At 39.6% G+C, this 19,372-nt stretch overlaps 1 protein-coding gene and 1 long non-coding RNA gene across 3 annotated transcripts in view; one reads left to right on the plus strand and one right to left on the minus strand.

Moving 5' to 3' along the window:
• The window catches only part of UBE2V2 (ubiquitin conjugating enzyme E2 V2), a 60,921-nt gene extending 52,719 nt beyond the window's left edge, over positions 1 to 8,202 (minus strand). Inside the window, exon 1 of one of the 2 annotated variants that reach the window (XM_087864883.1) lies at positions 8,120 to 8,202. In XM_087864883.1, coding sequence (XP_087721009.1) covers positions 8,120 to 8,135 — 16 coding nt within the window. In that variant the 5' untranslated portion in view covers positions 8,136 to 8,202. The remainder of the gene's footprint in view (positions 1 to 8,119) is intronic. The other variant, XM_045789106.2, reaches the window with a different exon arrangement.
• LOC123786813 (uncharacterized) lies at positions 8,158 to 14,199 on the plus strand. The gene is made up of 3 exons (XR_006778056.2): positions 8,158 to 8,358; positions 9,899 to 10,037; positions 13,892 to 14,199. It is a non-coding gene; the product is annotated as an uncharacterized LOC123786813 (long non-coding RNA).
• Positions 14,200 to 19,372: the final 5,173 nt, after the last annotated feature.

A 19,372-nucleotide genomic window follows, 5' to 3' on the forward strand; every position in this document is an offset into this window, starting at 1 on the left:
AATTACAGTACTTACAAAATCATAAACTGCTTAGAGTATGCCTTGTATCTGGCTATTTAACTTTTTTAACTGTAAGGTTAAACCTCATACCTGGCAAGGGGGAGCATGGACTCCTACAGCCCTCTGTCATACCATAATTATGTAAAATAATCATAACCAGTCATCGATCAGAAGTTACATTATGTCCTCACTTCTCCTCCTTTTGGCTAAAATCAAGTGTAGATTTTACATGTATCAACATGACATTTTTAAAACAAAGAACCAGCTAGACAATGAAATACACACCAAAAGCCATACTTTGCATCTTAATAAAGTGGAAAGAATAGATAATTGGACTTAATCAAAATTTAAAACTTTTGGGTTTCAAAGGATAACATCAAAAAAGCGACACGATAACCTACAAAATGGGAGAAAATACTTACAAACTATATATATAAGGAACTTGTATCTAGACTATATAAAGAACTCTTACAATTCAACAATAAAAAGACAGCCTAATTTAAAAATAAGCAAAGAACCTGAACAGACATTTCTCCAAAGACAATATACCAATGACCAATAAGCACATAAAAAGATGCTCAACATCATTAGTCATCAGGGAAATGCAAATCAAAACCACAATGAAGTGTCATGTTACACCCACCAGAATGGCCAGAATCAAAAAGCCAGGCAGTTTGTGACATGTGGAGAAATCAAGATTCTTACAAACTGCTGGTGAGAATATAAAATGGTCTCCCTTTGGAAAACAGTCTGACAGTTTCTCAAACAATTAATAACAGAATTACCATATGATCCAGCAATTGTACTCCTAGATATATACCCAGAGGAAATGAAAACAGACATCCATAGAGAAACTGGCACACAAATGTTTACAGCAGCATTATTCATAACAGCCAAAAAGTTGAAACAATCCAAATCAACAACGAATGGATAAATCAAATGTGGTATATAAACAATAGAATATTATTCAGCCATTAAAAGGAATGATAAGAACTGATAAATACTACAACATCAATGAACCTTGAAAACATTACATTAATTGAAAGAAGTCAGAGACAAAAGACCACATATTCTATGATTCTATTCATATGAAAGTCCAGAATGGGCAAATCTACAGAGACAAAACATAAATTACTGGTTGCAGGGGCTGGAAGGGGATGATGCAGGGATAGGATGGTGAGGGTTAAAGGATACAGGGTTTTTTAGGCAATAAAAATGTTCTAAGGTGACTGTAGTTAATGGTTGCACACATCTGCAAATACACCAGAAAACAATGAATTGTACACACAGGAGAACTGTATGTTGCGTGAATTCTATCTCAACAGAGGTTTTCAAAAAAAAAAAAAAAAAAAGTAGTAAAGAACTCCCTGAAACTAAACTTAGTATTTATTTACAGTTCCATCTCCCAGAGGCTTCAGCTTTCTCAGTGACCCATCACTCAAAGGTGTAGTCAAGGACTACATGGACTTCATGCAGAAAACGCCTTTTTCCAAAGGACCCTGGATTTTATTTATTTTTTTAAAGATTACTTGAAACAGAGAAACTGAGAGTGTGAGTGTGAGAGAGAGAGGATGAACACAAGTGGGGGGAGGGGCAATGGGAGAACCAGACGCCCCAATGAGCAGGGAGCACGATTTAGGGCTCAATCCCAGGACCCCAGGATCATGACCTGAGCCGAAGGCAGATGCTTAACTGACTGAGCCACCCAGGCACCCCAGGACCCTGGATTTTAGAAACCATTTCAAAACCGCAGGGGAGAATAAGCAGCCCAGGTTACATAGCCGTTGCCAGTCTTCCCAGTCCCACAAAGCTTGGAACCAGGTTCTTCCTACCCAGTGAACGTACACAGTCCTGTCCATAAGCACCCTATTTAGAGAAGTAGGTAAGAGGAAGAATGGGAGGAGGGGGAGTCAGTATTAAATGTCGTAAAGAGCCACTTTATGAGCAATATGGTAATGTTTAAAATAACTCATCAGGTTATGCTGCCTTACTTCTAATAGAGATGAATTTCTATAAACCTCATAGCACTCCCAATAACCTCCCCTCCCATCCCATCCCCCAAAAAAAAGCTCAAAGGAAAAATGTCAGCTATTGTAAGAATCACTAAGGGAAACAATTACTATGTATATTTGCCTGCAATACCAAATTTGTGCTCACAAAAAAAAAAAAAAAGAGTAAACGTGTAACAAGATTTAGCTATTAATATCAACTCTCTTAATTTTTTTGTTATTCTTTCAACATATTTATACCTTATAATGCCATTACACTCTTTCAAGTGTTTTGTCTTGATCCTTAATGGCATTTATTTATGAACTCACATTGTTAGATTCTTTTTTTTTAAAAAGATTTTATTTATTTATTTGACAGAGATAGCCAGCGAGAGAGGGAACACAAGCAGGGGGAGTGGGAGAGGAAGAAGCAGGCTCATAACGGAGGAGCCTGATGTGAGGCTCGATCCCATAACGCCAGGATCACGCCCTGAGCCGAAGGCAGGTGCTTAACCGCTGTGCCACCCAGGCGCCCCATCACATTGTCAGATTCTTACAAAATAAAAGCTAACAAAAAGTTTATGGAATACAGTGTAATACAGAAGTAGTATGAAAGAAATTGAAATCAAGAAACTAGCTCTGAGCTCAACATCTAGCTAGATAATTTTGTGAAAGTCATTTCATATCTAGATTTCCATTGCTCATCTATAAAATGAGGTTGGCCCAGAGCCTAGATAATCCATAAAGTGCTTTCCATTAGAACTACTATTTCAACATATGTAAAGACCTACACAGGCCTTAAGGATTTCTCTCCTGTGGTCTGAAACTTTGCAGAGTTCTAACTTAAACTGAATATAACATCTGCTCTTATACAAATCAGTGGAGACTTTGTAAATAAGTTACTCACAAATACCAGTCCTGAAGTCTCACCTATTATTACCTCAAAGATTTACTTATAAAAGCGTCAGCTCTTTTAAAAAGTCAACTATATTTGAAACAAACTTTTGAACACTGAATTTTATTCCATTTATTCCAGTCTACAAGCCTCATGTATCCACTTCGAAATTCTGTGTCAAGCAGCTCCCCAAATAATTATCAAGTGGATGTTTCCACTAAGGATAATCTTTGCTTTCCATAGTTTCCATTTGCATGACTTTCAGTTAGCACTGTTTAAATAACACCAGTCCCCCAACAACACGGTTGAAGCTTCAGTTAGCAGTCTGTCAACTGTGGGTAACTGCATTAAGTACAAACTTTGCTGCTAGCTCCCCAGTCCACAAATCACTATGTAAATAATAGATGAGCATCCTAACCAGTGGCCAATCACTTCGCGTCTTTCAAAATCTGTTGGTGATGGGTCATTGCACATCTGTTAGTCAAATATAGACAGCAAAACTTATAGTAGTGTTGCCTCCCTGTCTGCCAGTAGTAAACCCAGGTGACATTCTCATTCTTTTTTTTTTTTTAAGATTTTATTTATTTATTTGAGAGAGAGAGAGAGACAGAGAGCATGAGAAGAGACAGCACAAGCCAGGTGGGGGGCAGCAGGAAAGGGTTCAGAAGCAGGCTCCCCGCCGAGCAGAGAGCCAGATGCAGGGCTAGTTGCCAGGACCCTGAGATCATGACCTGAGCGGAAGGCAGACACTTAACCGACTGAGCCACCCAGGCACCCCAACCCAGGTGACATTCCGTAAAAATAGCCAAAAAAGGAAATTAGCCAACAAAGATCAAAGTACAGCAAAGAAATGAAAACTGAAAGTAAGTGCAGCAAAGAAACAAAAACTGGTAACACCGAAGTGAAATGTGAATCAAATGTAAATAGTTAAGAAGAAATACCTGCCCATAAAGTGTTGGAGACTCTAGATGAGCAGCCTCATGAACTTTGTGAACTTTGTGAGGGAAGTAATTTAAGAATAGGATAACAGTGTTCCAGAGGAAGTAAAACACTTCACAATAAAGAAAGTTGCAGATTATTTCCTAACACTTGAAAGCACAAAGGATAAAATACTGGAAATAATCCCACTTTAGGAGTATGACAATTCACCAAAGCACAAAAAAGATGCTTGCTTCACATCCTAAGTTATATTAGAAAACGGAAACGTTCAAACTACTTTTTACAAGTTTTTTTTAAAAACAAAACACTCAATTCTTAATGTCTCATGTTTAGAGTACTAAACAAATACTAGTTTTACAATTTTTTTTCATTTTCCTATACATTTGCAACCACAGGAAGAGTTTTTAATGCCTGAGCCAACATTTTCAAAGGTCACAGAGTAAGAATTTTTCTTACTTAATGGAACTGGTTAGGGGGCACCTGGGTGGCTTAGTCGGTTAAGCATCTGACTCGGCTCAGGTCATGATCTCGGGGTCTGGGGATCAAGCCCCATTGGGTTCTGTGCTCAGCAGGGAGCCTGTCTCTCCCGCCCCCCACCCACTCACGCTCTCTCGGTCTCTCTCTCAATAAAAGAATAAAATCTTAAAAAAAAATGATTTAATAGTTTCGGTTTGAATGGTCATTTTCACCACTCTGTAGTACTGTGCAAAGGAATGACTGCCTGTATAGTAAGGTTGTATTATTTAATCATATTGTCAAGAGCAAACGTGTATCAAGAGTATGCAGGTTCCTAACGGACACAGAAAAATCTATCAGACCAGTTAGTAAAGTCTCAAAAGGGAAATGTACTAGACTACTGCAATTAGGCTCTCCTGTTGTTTAGTTCCCAGATTGTAGGTTTCGATTTACACGTGCAGATCTCTTCTGTTATTACTCCCAAATTCCGCCCATTTCTCTTCATCTTGAAGATGCGGAAAACAAAATCATGTTGTCCAACCTTTTCATAGAAGGGATGGGGAAAGCAAGGCTTAAGAGATTCAGTCGCATGCCTATCATGCCTCAGTAATCTACCAGGGGCTAGCAGGGGAATTAAAACACTAATCTGGTTCTTGTTCCCGTATATACAATGCTGCCCACTTCTGAAGAGCGTTACTAGTTAAGTTTTATTTTGATTTCATTTTTCAACCATATGGCTTACACAAATCCACTATAAGAAAAAATACTCCATATTTTCCTGAGCCTCTCATTACTTAAAGATATTTTACAATCATCTGCATTCAGAGACTAGAAGGCCACTCTAACACTACTGTAACTTAAGCGATAAGAAATTTTAAAATGTTTCATATTACAATGTATCCCAGATGGGATCCTGAGACAGAAAATGTACAGTAGTTACTCTAACGTACAATCTTCTCTATACTATCTTCACAACTTCCCTGTAAAATTAAAACTTTTAAAATTTTTAAAAAAAATTTTTTTAAGATTTTATTTATTTGAGAGAGAGAATGAGAGAGAGAGAGCGTGCATGAGAGGGGGGAAAGGTCAGAGGCAGAAGCAGATTCCCTGCAGGGAGCCAGATGCAGGACTCGATCCTGGGACTCCAGGATCATGACCTGAGCCAAAGGCAATTGCTTAACCTACTGAGCCACCCAGGTGCCCCCCCCCCAAATTTTTTAAAGTATTGCACATACTTTTTTATGTATGTCTTTTCTTAGTGTTGGGATCTAATTAAATTTTTGAATCAAAGGTACTAAATGCACTAATAAATTTCTATTCCTTGTTTCTTAAGCTATGTCCTGTGAAATCCTCCCCCAGAGGTGACTCTGCCTCTTGGAAAAGGGGAACCTAGGAAGTGGGTCTCCACCACAGCCCAATTTCCATTCATAAGAAGCATCAAACAGTCTGAAACAAAGATTCTGCTAGAACGAAAAGTGTGAAAGTCACTCTCAAGCTTCAAAGGGAGTAAGATTCATGATTTGAGGAATATTAAAAATTCACAGTTCCTCGTAACAGAAAGAACATTAGACTGAAGACGAAAAAAACCCGCATTCTAATCTTGAATCCGTCACTAAGTACAATCTCGTATTTCTTTAGGCCTCAGTTTTCTCATCTGCAAAGTAAGAGGACCAAGAGTTCCCATTCTAATTAGAATTTTTTCTCCCCAATTTTTCTTCCAGTAAGAGGAAGGGTAAAAGTATATGACTTAAATAATGCACATTAAAATATAATGCCTTAGAAAAGATCAAAAAACTATTTGTCAGGTGTCTCTTTTTGGCCTACCAAATAACTATTTTTATCCAGATTATTTTGTCTATGTACATTTTTAAATGATTCTTTTTTCAAAGTTTATTATTTCTTTTTAGTAATCTCTACACCCAAACTGGGGCTCTAACCTATGACCCTGAGATCAAGAGTCCCATGCTCCTCAGACTGAGCTAGCCAGGCACCCCAAAACATGCACATTCTTACAGCCATTTAGCTCATCTCATTTTAAATTTCAAGTTACATCATATTTACTTCACAAATATACTGTTTCCTTTGCCATGCCAAGAAGCAAAGAATACTAAAATATAGCTAACAGAAAGTATAATTTAAAAAGTCCAAAGCTGCTTTTGCACTCATATTCCTCTCAGTTCAACAACACTGTAAATAACGTAAGGCACATAAAATGAATAGAGTATTGAAATTTACCAAGGCAAGTTTTTAGCAACAGTTTCAAAATGAATTTCAGTGGTTTAAGAAGGCTGAAACGCCTAAATTACATCCTTATTAATTATGCTAAGGCTTCAAATTTCATATATCTAAAAACAGTGAAAATGTTAACAATTGTGATGTTGAAATATAAACTAGAAAATACAGCCATCCGGTGTATAAGAAAATATGCCAATAATCAGCAACATCATAATTTAACTTACTTTAAATGACTAAAAGTGGTTAACAAAAAGTATCTGCCATTAATATCATCTAATATTTGGTCTTTTCAAAATATTTCCACACTTTCTTATACGTATAACGTTAGGGAAAAAAATCATGTTTAAATAAACAATGCAATCCACCAAATGAAAACTACCAAATGAAAATGCACCACTTTATTACTAATTTTCAAGAACCATAGGTACTAAGCACAATTCTTAAAAAGATATGGTCCATTCACAAGCACATTGGATTTCAATAGCAAGTCAAGTTGTAACAGTAAAATCTCATTTTTGAAGTAATCCTTGTTTTACTAGTTCGCTCTGACCTCAAGTATATTTCCCAGCGCTAAAACTGTTAAAGATCTCATCACCTATGACATCTGTAAATAAAGATGAGACTTAAAAGACACAATTTTTCATTAAAATGTATGTTGAATGTATTCTGAGGTATTACAAGTTCCAATAACATACACTGCAATCTTCCTTTTTTATTTTTAGCACAACATAGGTTTAAAAATTCGTTTCATTATGCAATGATGGCATGAAATATTAAATCACACTGTTCTATAACCTGGTTCCAATAATGACTAGGAAAAATGGAAGATCAAACGTATGTTTAAGCAGTTAAACTTAACATTTTCACTCTAACATTTTTTAAATGGTCAAGCTTCGAAAATCTCGGCTTTAATATTTAATTTCAAAGTCTGTGCTCACAGGAAACCAAACATTGACTCAGTACGACAGAAGAGTTGAACGGCCTAAGAAACCACTCCTTCAATTAGCTTTTCCTTGCTCTGTGCTTTTATTTTACCTGCACTACAGTTTTGCATTCAAATGAAAAAAAGACAACACGTATTCAGTCAGGTAAGAATGGTCATCATTTCTCCGTCGTTACAAACAGCAACAGTCCTTTTCTTAGTCCTCTCTTCCTCCACCCACATAAAGGCAAGCCCAAGGGAACGCAACCCCCACTCTATCCGGGACGCCCCTTAACCCGAAACCCTTCGGAGCCTAAGGTTGACACCGCCCACCTTGGGCCTCCTCTCTTCCCTCCCACCCAGTCTTCCGCTCAGCAATCTGACCCGCAACCGCCAGACCCCGCGAGTGCGCCCGCGCCGGAGCCACCCCGCCCCCAGCCCGAGGGCGCGCGGCCGACGCGCAAGCACGACCCGCAGCCCCCGACGGCCGCCCCGGGCCCTCGGAGCCGGCGCCCGGCCCGCCTGGACCCTCCCCGCTCCCGGGCTTCGCTCCACGGGGAGCCCTGTGTCCGAGAAGGCGCACTCCGGATTCTCCCACACAGTCAGTGCTCGGCCTCCAGCAGCAGGCGGAGGGGCAAACCTGGGTTGGAGTGGGAAAGCAGGCAGCCCACCCCGGGAACCGACCTGTGGAGACCGCCATCTTCTCCTGCAGCCCGACGCAGCCGCCTGCACGCACAGCGACGTCAGCGCCACTTCCGGGAGCGCGCCGCCCCGCCCCCCGCCCCGCGGCTTCGCGGCGCGCGTCACATGGGCTCCGTTCCCGGCGGCGTTCTCTCCAGTCACCTAGCCAAAGGGAGCGCAGGGCCTCGCTGCTGTTTGGACTGCTGTACTGGAACTTCCTAAGATTCTACTATTGATTCAAAGTAAAAGTTAAAGATAAGTTTATTGGGACACCACGTTGAGTCGGTCATCATAGTATAGAGCAAAAAAGAAATATTTTCTAAAAGACATGTGCAATGGAGGGGAAGAGAGGGGGAAATTTTTTTGTTTGTTTAAAGGCATGTGCAGTGCGGCTGCAATCCCCAATCCGGCAGCCACGTGTGTTATGAGCTCGTGCCTGGGGATGTGCTGTAAGGGAGACTGCGCAGGTTTGCAAAACCTTAATCTGTTTAACAATACCTGTAAAGAACATCTCGTTAAGAATGTTTTATATTGATTAAATATGGAAGTAATATTTTGATATATTGAATTAAGAGAAGTATATTATTAAAAGGCATAGCAAAATAGGGCATTGACAATTCTGTGTTGAAAAGTGATTTAAAAGGGTTTGACAGAAAATTTAAAGAACCCCTTAGAATTAAATTTATTGCATTCATATTTTACTTTTGAGATATGCATGAGAGCGAAACACTAAAATCTATGTCTGAGTCGGAAAGTTCTTTCAAAAAAGTCTAAAATAAAATTTCTAAGTAATAAAGAAGGATGTTCAAAAAGCAAAGATTTTACATCCTTAGTTTTCACTATAGCGACACAGTAGAAATGTTGCCATCTAGTATTATGTAACTATCATGGCTTTCTATATCATCCTCACAAATGTCATTAGTAATATTTGATACAGCCACCCCCATTTTATAAGAAATGAAACTAAACCCCAAAGAACTTAAATGATTTTCTAGGAGCGTGAATCTACCAGTAGTTGCAACAGAGCTGGAATTCAGACAAAATTCTGATTCCCAAGTCAATTCTCATTTCATTCCTGGTTGTCCTTGCAGTGCTGGTCCTGATAGTAAATACTGATGCTGCCATAGTAGTAATTGGGAGGCTGAAGTTTTTACTTTTAGTGGTTCTTAGTTCTTTCCATCCCACACACTTAATTTCCCCCATCTTTCTTTTTTTCCTTTTTTTTTTTAGATTTTGTTTATTTGACAGAAAGTGAGAGAGCATAAGCAGGGGGAGTGAGTGGCAGAGGGAGAGGAAGAAGCAGGCTCCCCATTGATCAGGGAACCTGATGTGGGGCTCAATCCCAGGACCCTGAGATCATGACCTGAGCAGAAGGCAGCTGCTTAACCAAATGAGCCACCAAGGCTCGCCTACCCTGTCTCTTAACCTGTGTCTGAAGCTTTGGGAAAAGAAAGGCCCTATTCTTAATTTCTGAGCTTGGAGCACCAGCTGCCTTTTCTTCCTAGTCAGTCCCAGCTCTGTCCCATAACATGAACTGATGCTATGCAGCATTCTTTTAATGTTTGTTTCACTCTCTGTGGTAGGCAAACCTCTAAGATGGCTCCCAATGACCCCTTCCTGGTATCCATGCCCTTGTTTTTTATAATTCCCTTGCCTTTCATGGGGGCTTACTTTGAGTGAATAAAGTAAGACAGCAGGGCTGGGATATCACTTTTGAGATTTGTTTTAGAAAAACTAGATTCCATCTGCAGCACTCTCTCTTGCTCTCTTGCTTCCCCCCAGGGTCACCAGCTGCCGTACGAGAGCTACCCTAGAGAAAAGCCCAGGTGGCAAGGAACAGCTTCTGGCCAATAGCCTTGGAGGAAGTAAGGCCCTCAGTTCAACAGCCATGAAGAACTGAATCCTGTCAGCAAACATAAGGGTGAGCTTGAAAGCATACCCTGCCCTAGTAGAGTCTTCAGATGAACTTCCTGACAGACACCTAATTGCCACTCTGCTAGGACCAAGATAACACATGTTTGCTGTTTTAAGCCACTAAGTTTTGGGACAATTTGTTATGCAGCAGTAAGAATCTAATACATTCTCCCTGCTTACTGTTATTCTGTGTTAACTATTCTTATAAACATTGTTTGAGTAACCATTATCATACATTTTTCACAAATGTTCACTTAAATTTGGATGTTGATGAACTTCTGTTAACATATATTTACCATCTTATTAGGGCAGATTGATGGATAATGACATTTAATAGATTTAATCCTGTCCTCCCCACAACAGAATCAAAATTAACAACTAGCAAAACATTGACCGAATTCAATTCTACTTTACCAATTGTAAATATTTTCTCAGGAAATGCTTGAATCTTAAAAACAAAATACATAAGTGTTGTCTCCCCATTTTATAAACAAGACTTGCAAAGCCAATAGTAGTCCTACCATTTTCCTACTTATTGTTCTTGAAAGAGCAAATTACAGTCTGTGGGAGGAAGTCAGATTTTGTGTAACTTGAAAACCAAAATGCAGGGGCGCCTGGGTGGCACAGCGGTTGAGCGTCTGCCTTCGTTCGGCTCAGGGCGTGATCCCGGCGTTACGGGATCGAGCCCCACGTCGGGCTCCTCCATTGTGAGCCTGCTTCTTCCTCTCCCACTCCCCCTGCTTGTGTTCCCTCTCTCGCTGGCTGTCTCTATCTCTGTCAAATAAATAAATAAAATCTTTAAAAATTAAAAAAAAAAAAAACCAAAATGCTCAATTTTTGCTTATTCACAATAATATATAAAGCAAAAAGCCTCAGTGACAACCAGGAAAAACTAGGGGGGAAAAGTTACTTCAAATTTCTTGGGAGTCAAAGAAGAAACAGAAGAAAACAAAAAAGTAAAACAGATGAAAGAAGAATAAAATCACAGAAATAAAAAAAATCAACTAATCTAATACAACTTTGATTAATATGGAAATGAAATTGAAGAAAGAAGCAAATCAAAAGATGTCTAGAGTGTTAGAAACAGTTAAAGAACAATTGTGGAAGCAGTCTGGTGTTTGTGGGGTACCAGCATGAGGCAGGGGGCAATGTGAAGGGCTCATGAACCCAGGAGAGTCAGGAAGGGCCAAGGTGAGCAATGGGTGTAGGTGCCGCCATCACCTTCCACCATGGCTCACTCATCTCATCAGTGTGCAATAAAGAAATGCTGGATTTGGAACCAGAGAGATCTAAGTCCAACCACTTGTTCACCTTGTGACCTTAAAAAAGGCATTTAATCTCTTTAACCTCCAATTTTCCAGCAGTGAAATAGAAGTACTCTTAGGATTTATACTCAACACATTACATATAGTACCTGGCAATCAAATGTGCACAGTAAATGGTTGCCATTCTTATGATGATTGTACCGTAAGAGAAAACTATTCTTTTTCCTAGTAGGCAAATAATTTTTATAGGCATTTTGTTTTTCCTCTGGCTCTAGCTATGAAGAAACTCAAAACGCAATTTCTAGCACCTGTCTACTAAATGTTTATGGTATATAATATATCTTCTGACTTCACCCTTCAATTCACTTTGTTTTCTCATTTCTCCCTCATCATACTTTACACTTATTTGGTTCTTTATCTTGGTATTTAATATATCTCTGTAAGCTACCACAAAGTCTCATATTTTTGAAGGGAGGGCAGTATTAATAAGTGATAAATTAGCTATTTATAAGCTTTGATTTCTGTATAACCACTGGATAACTGATATACGTCATTTCCTAATCCCTTCTTGAGAAAAAATGCCCTATCATGCGCTCTAGTAGAAGAGACCCTAAGCTGTTCCTTGAACAAAAATGATCCAGCTGCAACAGTTAAACCCCTTCCTGCCAGCTACAGCTAATATATGATTCAAGGGCGTCCATTCTATAGACTGACTAGCAGCCTATGTGAAGGTCACAACAAACACCTTTGTCAAACATGAATATCTCCGCCCCCCCCATCTCTGTCTCTCTCCCTCATCTTCCAGGAAAATACAGAAAACAACTATGGATGGAAGCAGAAAAAAGAACGACAAACGAGAAGATGCATAGACACAAAAAAAGTCACAGAATCCCTTTAATGGCAACTTGAAGGCATTAAGATGACTTAGGTCCTTAGGTCCCTGTTGCCTCTTTCTAGTTGCCAAAATAACTGTTCCTCTTCTAACAGCAGTAGAAGTACAACTCCCATGAAGTTTCTGCCTCCCTCATTGCCATTAATGTTTGTGGTGGACAGTCTGGCACCCCATGATCCCACCTGGTATTCATGCCCTAGTACGATCCCTTCCCCTTGAGGGTGAACAGGACTTGTGGCTTGTCTTTTTTCTTTTCCAGTTTTATTGAGGTATTATTGACAAATTAAAAATGTGTATATTTAACATATACAACGTGATGTTTTGATATATTTATACACTGTGAAATGATTCATAATCAAGCTATATACATCACTCATATAATTACTATTTTTTGTGGGTGATGAGAACACTTAAGATTTACTCTCTTAGGGTGCCTGGGTGGCTCAGTTTGCTAAGCATCTGCCTTCGGCTCAGGTCATGATCCAGTGTCCTGGGTTCGAGCCCCGCGTTGGGCTCCCTGCTCACTGGGGAGTCTGCTTCTCCCTCTCTGCTCCTCCCCTGTTTGTGATCTCTCTCAAATAAATAAAGTCTTAAAAAAAAAAAAAAAAAGATTTACTCTCCTAGCAAATTTCAAGTATATAATACATTATTTTTTTTAAGATTTTTATTTATTTATTTGACAGGCAGCAAGAGAGGGAACACAAGCAGGGGGAGTGGGTGAGGGAGAAGTAGGCTTCCCGCTGAGCAGGGAGCCCTATAGGGGGTTAGGACTTGATCCCAGGACCTGAGCCAGGGGCAGACACTTAAGGACTGAGCCACCCAGGTGCCCCTCAAGTATATAACACATTATTATTAACTGTAGTCCCCATGCTGTAAATTAGGTCTCCAGAACTTATTTATCCTATTACTGAAAGTTTGTAACCTTTGATGAATATCTCCCCATTTCCCCTACATCCCAGCCCTGGCAATCACCATTTACTCACTGTTACTAAGCTATATTTTTTTAAGATTCCACATATAATCGAGACCATACAAAATGTTTTTCTGTGTCTGGTTTATTTCACTTAGCATAATGTCCTCCAGGTTCATCAATAGCATTTACAAACAGCAGTCCTTCCTTCTTTTTTAAAGAAGATAAATATTCCATTGTAGGTGTACACTTCTCATTTTCTTTTTCTTTTTTTTTTTAATATTTATTTGTTTGATAGACAGCCAGCGAGAGAGGGAACACAAGCAGGGGGAGTGGGAGAGGAAGAAGCAGACTCCCAGTGGAGGAGCCTGATGTGGGGCTCGATCCCAGAACGCTGGGATCATGCCCCAAGCCAAAGGCAGACGCTTAACAACTGAGCCACCCAGGCGCCCCATCATTTTCTTTATTTGTTTGTCAACAAACACTTTGATTGTTTACGTGTATTGGCTACTGGGAATAATGCTGCAATGAACGTGAAAGTGTCGCTATAGCTTCAAGATGGTGGTTGTGTTTCCTTCAGATATGTACCCAGAAGCAGGATTGCTGGATCATATGGTAGTTCTATTTTTAATTTTTTGAGCAACCTCCATATTGTTTTCCATTGTGGCTGTACTAGAACTTTGTCTTTAATCATTAGAGAATATGGTAAAGTGATGGGATGTCACTTATGTAATTAACACCTACTACTGTATGATCATCTTACAAGGAAGCTTTTTCATTTGCTGGATTTGTAGAGGCAAGCTGCCATGTTGCAAGCTTTAGAGAGCCATGTGTCAAGAAACTGAAGGCAGCCTCTGGCTTACAGCCACCCGTAAACTGAGGCCCTCCGTCTGATGGTGTGCAAGAAACTGAATGCTGCTAACAACCACATGAGCCTGGAAGCAGCTCCCTCCCCTCAAGCCTTAAAAGGAGACCACAGACCCTGAACTGACACATAGATTGAAGCCCTACAGAGGACCCAGTAGAGCTATGTCCCAGACTCCTGACTCACAGATGCTGTGAAAACATAAATGTGTGTTGTTTAAGCTACCAAGTTGGTGATAATTGGTTATACAGCAATAAAAACTAATACTGTATCCTTATATAAAGTCACCATGACTTGACAAAGCCTGAGGGATTCTTTTTATTTTTTTGACAAAGGAATCTGGCATAATAACCTGACTAGAATTTCTTATCGCTGGGGGGAAAAAAACCAGTATCATCAAATTATTAAATATGGTTTCCCCAAGCTTGTTTTCTCAATTCCTACTGACCTCAGCATTGTACTGCATACCTAGAATGCAATAGCCTCCCAGCCGAACTATCCTAAATATCAGTGTTTCTTAAACATTGCCTTTATTCTGTCCTTCCTAATTGAGAAAATCTACACTTGCTCCAGTTTGCCTACCACCAGGTTCACAATGAGTTTCATATTTATTGTCAATTCTTACCAATTCATAATGGCCACCTGAAGAGCTATTTGGAGAATTCTAAGGCTATATTCATGCTCAGCAGAAAAAGAAGTGCTGTCATCAAAAGTTGAAGTCTGCCATAGGGAGTTAAAGCAAACAACTGTCTACCTAACAACGTGGCCAAGGATATCAAGCCCAAATACCACTGCCTGACCTTCACAACCTTCCAGAATCCAGCCCCCTCTGACTTCTCCTGTGTTATTTCTCATCACTCTCCAATGGGCAAGCCGCAGTATACTCAAGCCATCTCTCAGGTGTGCTATTGCTATTGCTATGGGCTAATTGCCACTTTCATGCTTATATCTCTACCTTAGATTTCCCTTCTCACCTCTACCTTTCCATTTCCTGTCCTTACCACAGGCCAAATTCAAATTCCACTTTACTGAATCCTTTCCTGATTAATTTTTCTTGTCCCTTCATTAAACTGCTCTACCTCTTTTAGTCTGTACTAAGGAAGTAGTACAGGAAAATGCAGACATGTTCTGTCTGCAACATAAAAATCAGATCCATTTGAAGCCAGTTAACTTGTCGACTCAGGAAGTTGTAAGCCCTCAACCACCAATGCAAGCATGGATTTTATCACAAATGGGAAGCTCAGTACCTGTAATTGAAATACTCTTATGCATATATACACACACAAAACCTCATTATTCATTCTGGGAATATTTCTGTCTTCTCAGAATTTTAATGCTACCTTCTCTGTGTTACCCTTTTATGTAGCTGGACTTTTTTTTCTCTTGTTTGGAACAAATTTCAATCATTTAAAGTCTTTGCTCCAAAGCTTACCTTTCTCCACTGTTGTTATCTTTCCCTGTTTAAAAGCCTTCCAATATTGAAATGCTGTCCAATAATGGAATCTGATTGTTAATTCCCAGTGCTCATCATACTTGATCTGGAAACATATGGTAGCATAATTGACCATTATGTTATCTGAAGACCAATTTTTTCATTTGGCTTCAGACTCACCACACTTTCCTAGTGTTTTAAAGGTAACTGGGACTCATTTTAATCAGATATGGTAAGACACATAGATAGAGAAATGACTGTCATGAAGAAAGAAATTTGTTACACTCGTAGTTCCCTAGAAAAAGTAGGCATGGACATCCCTGTCATGTTCCTGACCTTAGGGGAAAAGTTCTCAGTTTTTCCCCATTTTCAGTCAAGAAATGGGCAGAAGATATGAACAGATATTTCTCCAAAGAAGACCTACAAATGACCAATAGACACATGAAAAAATGCTCAACATCACTTGACATCAGGGAAATACAAATCAAAACCACAATGAGATACCACCTCACACTGGTCAGAATGGCTAAAATTAACAACTCAGGAAACAATACATGTTGGTGAGAATGTGGAGAAAGCGAAACCCTCTTACACTATTGGTGGGAATGCAAACTGGTGCAGCCACTCTGGAAAACAGTGTGGAGATTCCTCAAAAAGTTAAAAATAGAGCTACCCTATGACCCAGCAATTGCACTACTAGGTATTTATCCAAGGATACAAAAGAGGCACATACACCCCACTGCATATAACAGCAATACCAAGAGCCAAACTATGGAAAAGGCCCAGATAAATGGATAAAGAAGATGTGGTATGATGTGATATAATGTGGTATAATGGAATAGTACTAAGCCATTTAAAAAAAATGAAATCTCACCATTCGTAATGACCTGGATGGAACTAGAAGGTATTATGCTAAGTGAAATAAGTCAGGGAGGTGCCTGGGTGGCTCAGTCAAGTGTCTCCCTTCAGCTCAGGTCATGATCCCAGGGTCCTGGGATCAAGCCCTGCATCAGAGCCTGCTTCTGCTGCTGCCCACTGTTCATGCTTGCTCTCTCTCTGTCTTAAATAAATAAAATCTTTTTTAAAAAAAGAAATAAGTCCAAGAAAGACAAATACTATATGATTTCACTCATATGTGGAATTTTTAAAAGATTTTATTCATTTGACAGAGCATAAGCGGGGGAGCGGCAGGCAGAGGGAGAGAGAGAAGCAGGCTCCCCACTGAGCTGGCCGCCCGACAGAGTTCGATCCCAGGACGCTGGGATCATGACCTGAGCTGAAGTTGGTTAAGCATCAGTCTTTAGCTCAGGTCATGATTTCAGGATCCTGGGATCGAGCCCTGCATTGGGCTCCCTACTCAGTGGGAAGTCTGCTTCTCCCTCTCCCTCTCCTTCTGCCCTTTCCCCTTGCTCATGCTCTCTCTCTCTCAAATACATAACATCTTAAAAAAAAAAAAAAAAAAAAGCAAACCATAAGGGAGTCTTAACTATAGGAAACAAACTGAGACTGCTGGAGGGGAGGTGGGGGGATGGGGTAACTGGGTGATGGGCATTAAGGAGGGCACTTGAAGTGATGAGCACTGGGTGTTGTATGCAACTGATGAAACACTGAATTCTACCCCTGAAACTAACAATACAGTATATGTTAATTAAATTGAATTTAATTAAAAAATTAAAGTAGGCATGGTATATCATGTTGAACCCCTTGGGGAAGCATCAGTTAGTCAAGAGACAGAGGGAGTGAAGGGGAAATGTAGGCAAGAATCTTTATTGTGGATTCCACAAGAAAGAATGGACAAGGCAGGATAAGCAGGCTTAGGACTGACTAATTTAAATCATTTCGGTGGGTTCTGGAACATAGGGAATGTCCTTAGTTTGATGCCTTACTCTGGAGTGATTAAGGCAGGGAATAGTGACCCAGAATGTGAAAGTCTAATAAAGGAAGTGATGGGGGTGTAAATTCTGGATTGTTTGGTTTGCTCTTGAAAGGCACAATCCCAGGAGCATTATTTACCATCTTTAGGAATTAACTAACCCTGAAAGGGGCCATCCCTCAAGGGTCAGCAAGGCCAAAGGATATCAAAGCATGAAAATAGGGAAAATAAAAAGACATGGTTAATACTCTTTGTCTTCCTCGTACATTGCTGGCCCTTCCTTCTGAGTCTCCTCTTCTTATATCTCCTTTTCTCTAAGAATCAGAACACCGAAGGCTAGTTCTCAGTCCTTGGAAGTTTTTTCTCTCTCCACAGTCACTTAGTGACCACATCTAGACTCATGATGTCTATATGCTTTGCTTCCAAAGTGGTCCTTCATATCTCCTTCTCCCACATCATGTATTCTTGCTCCATCTGGAAGTTCTGCTGGCCCTACCTTCCAAATATATCTGACATACTACACACTTCATGGTCTCCATTTTCCCGGCCCTGCTGCAAGCCTCTGATGTCTCTCATCTGGCTTATTCCAAGAGCCTTTCTGTGGCTACCTTCCTCCCAAATAGCTCATTCTTACCGTAGTAGCCAGAGTGATCATTTTAAAGCACAAATCAGATTAAATTATTCCACTGCTCAAAAATCTCCACTGATTCCCAAAATATGTGGAGATTGAACAACACACTTCCAAATAACACAAGTCAAAGAAGTAATAATCTCAAGAGAAATTTATATTTTTAAATACATGAAAACAAAAACAATTTATCAAAATTTGTGGGATACAGTAAAAGCAGTGCTTAGGGAGAAATGTATGGCATTGAATACAAGTATTAGAAAAGAAAAGAAGAACTAAAGTCACTCATCTAAGCTCCCATCTTAGGAAGCCAGAAAAAGAAGAGCAAATTAAATCCAAAGAAAACAGAAGAAAAGAAATAATAAAAATTAGAATAGAAACCAATGAAACTGAAAAGAAGAAATCAATAGACAAAATCAACAAACCCAAAAACTGGTTCTTTGAAAAGATCAATACAATTAATAAGCCTCTAGCCAGACTAATAAAAAAAAAGAGAGAAATAATGCAAATTTCTAAATTGGAAATGAAAGAAGGGATATTACTACCAATCCCATGGACATTAAATCTACAATAATAAAATATACTATGGGGCATTTGGGTGGCTCAGTCGGTTAAGCATCTGACTCTTGATTTCAGCTCAGGTCATGATCTCAGTCATGAGATCTAGCCCTGAGTCTGCTTCTGTGCTGGGTGTGGAACCTGCTTAAGATTCTCTCTCTCTTATTTATGTAAGAATGAACTTTTTTTTTTTAACAGCAATATCCTTTCAGAAATTTCTAACTACTTTGTAACTGCATGACTCAACCTGGTGATAAAAACAGTTATTACAAGTCTACCTTTAAAAAAAAAAAAAAAAAGATTCTCTCTCTTGCTCTCCCCACAACTCGAACATGTGCTCTCTTTCTCTCTCTCTACTGGGTATTTACACCAAAGGTACAGACAGTGAAGAGAAGGGCCATATGCACCCCAATGTTCATAGCAGCATTGTCCACAATAGCCAAATTGTGGAAGGAGCCGAGATGCCCTTCAACAGATAACTGGATAAAGATGATATGGTCCATATATACAATGGAATATTACTCAGCCATCAGAAAGAATGATTACCCAACATTTGCGTCAACATGGACGGGACTGGAGATTATGCTAATGAAATAAGTCAAGCAGAGAAAGACAATTATCATATGGTTTCACTCATTTGTGGAACATAAGAAATAGCAGGGAGATCAGTAGAAGGAAGGGGAAAATGAAGGGAGGGTAAACAGAGGAGGAAATGAACCACGAGAGACTATGGACTCCAAGAAACAAACTGAGGGTTTTAGAAGGGAGGGGGTGAGAGGTTGGGCTAGCCTGGTGATGGGTCTTAAGGAGGGCACATGTTGCGTGGAGCACTGGGTGTTATACGCAAACAATGAATCATGGAACACTGCATCAAAAACTAAGGATGTATTGTATGGTGACTAACATAATAAAAAAAAAA

The sequence above is a fragment of the Ursus americanus genome, chromosome 9, assembly GCF_024610735.1.
Source record: "Ursus americanus isolate L20-20 chromosome 9, mUrsAme1.1.p, whole genome shotgun sequence".
In the NCBI taxonomy this organism is placed as follows: Eukaryota; Metazoa; Chordata; class Mammalia; order Carnivora; family Ursidae; genus Ursus; species Ursus americanus.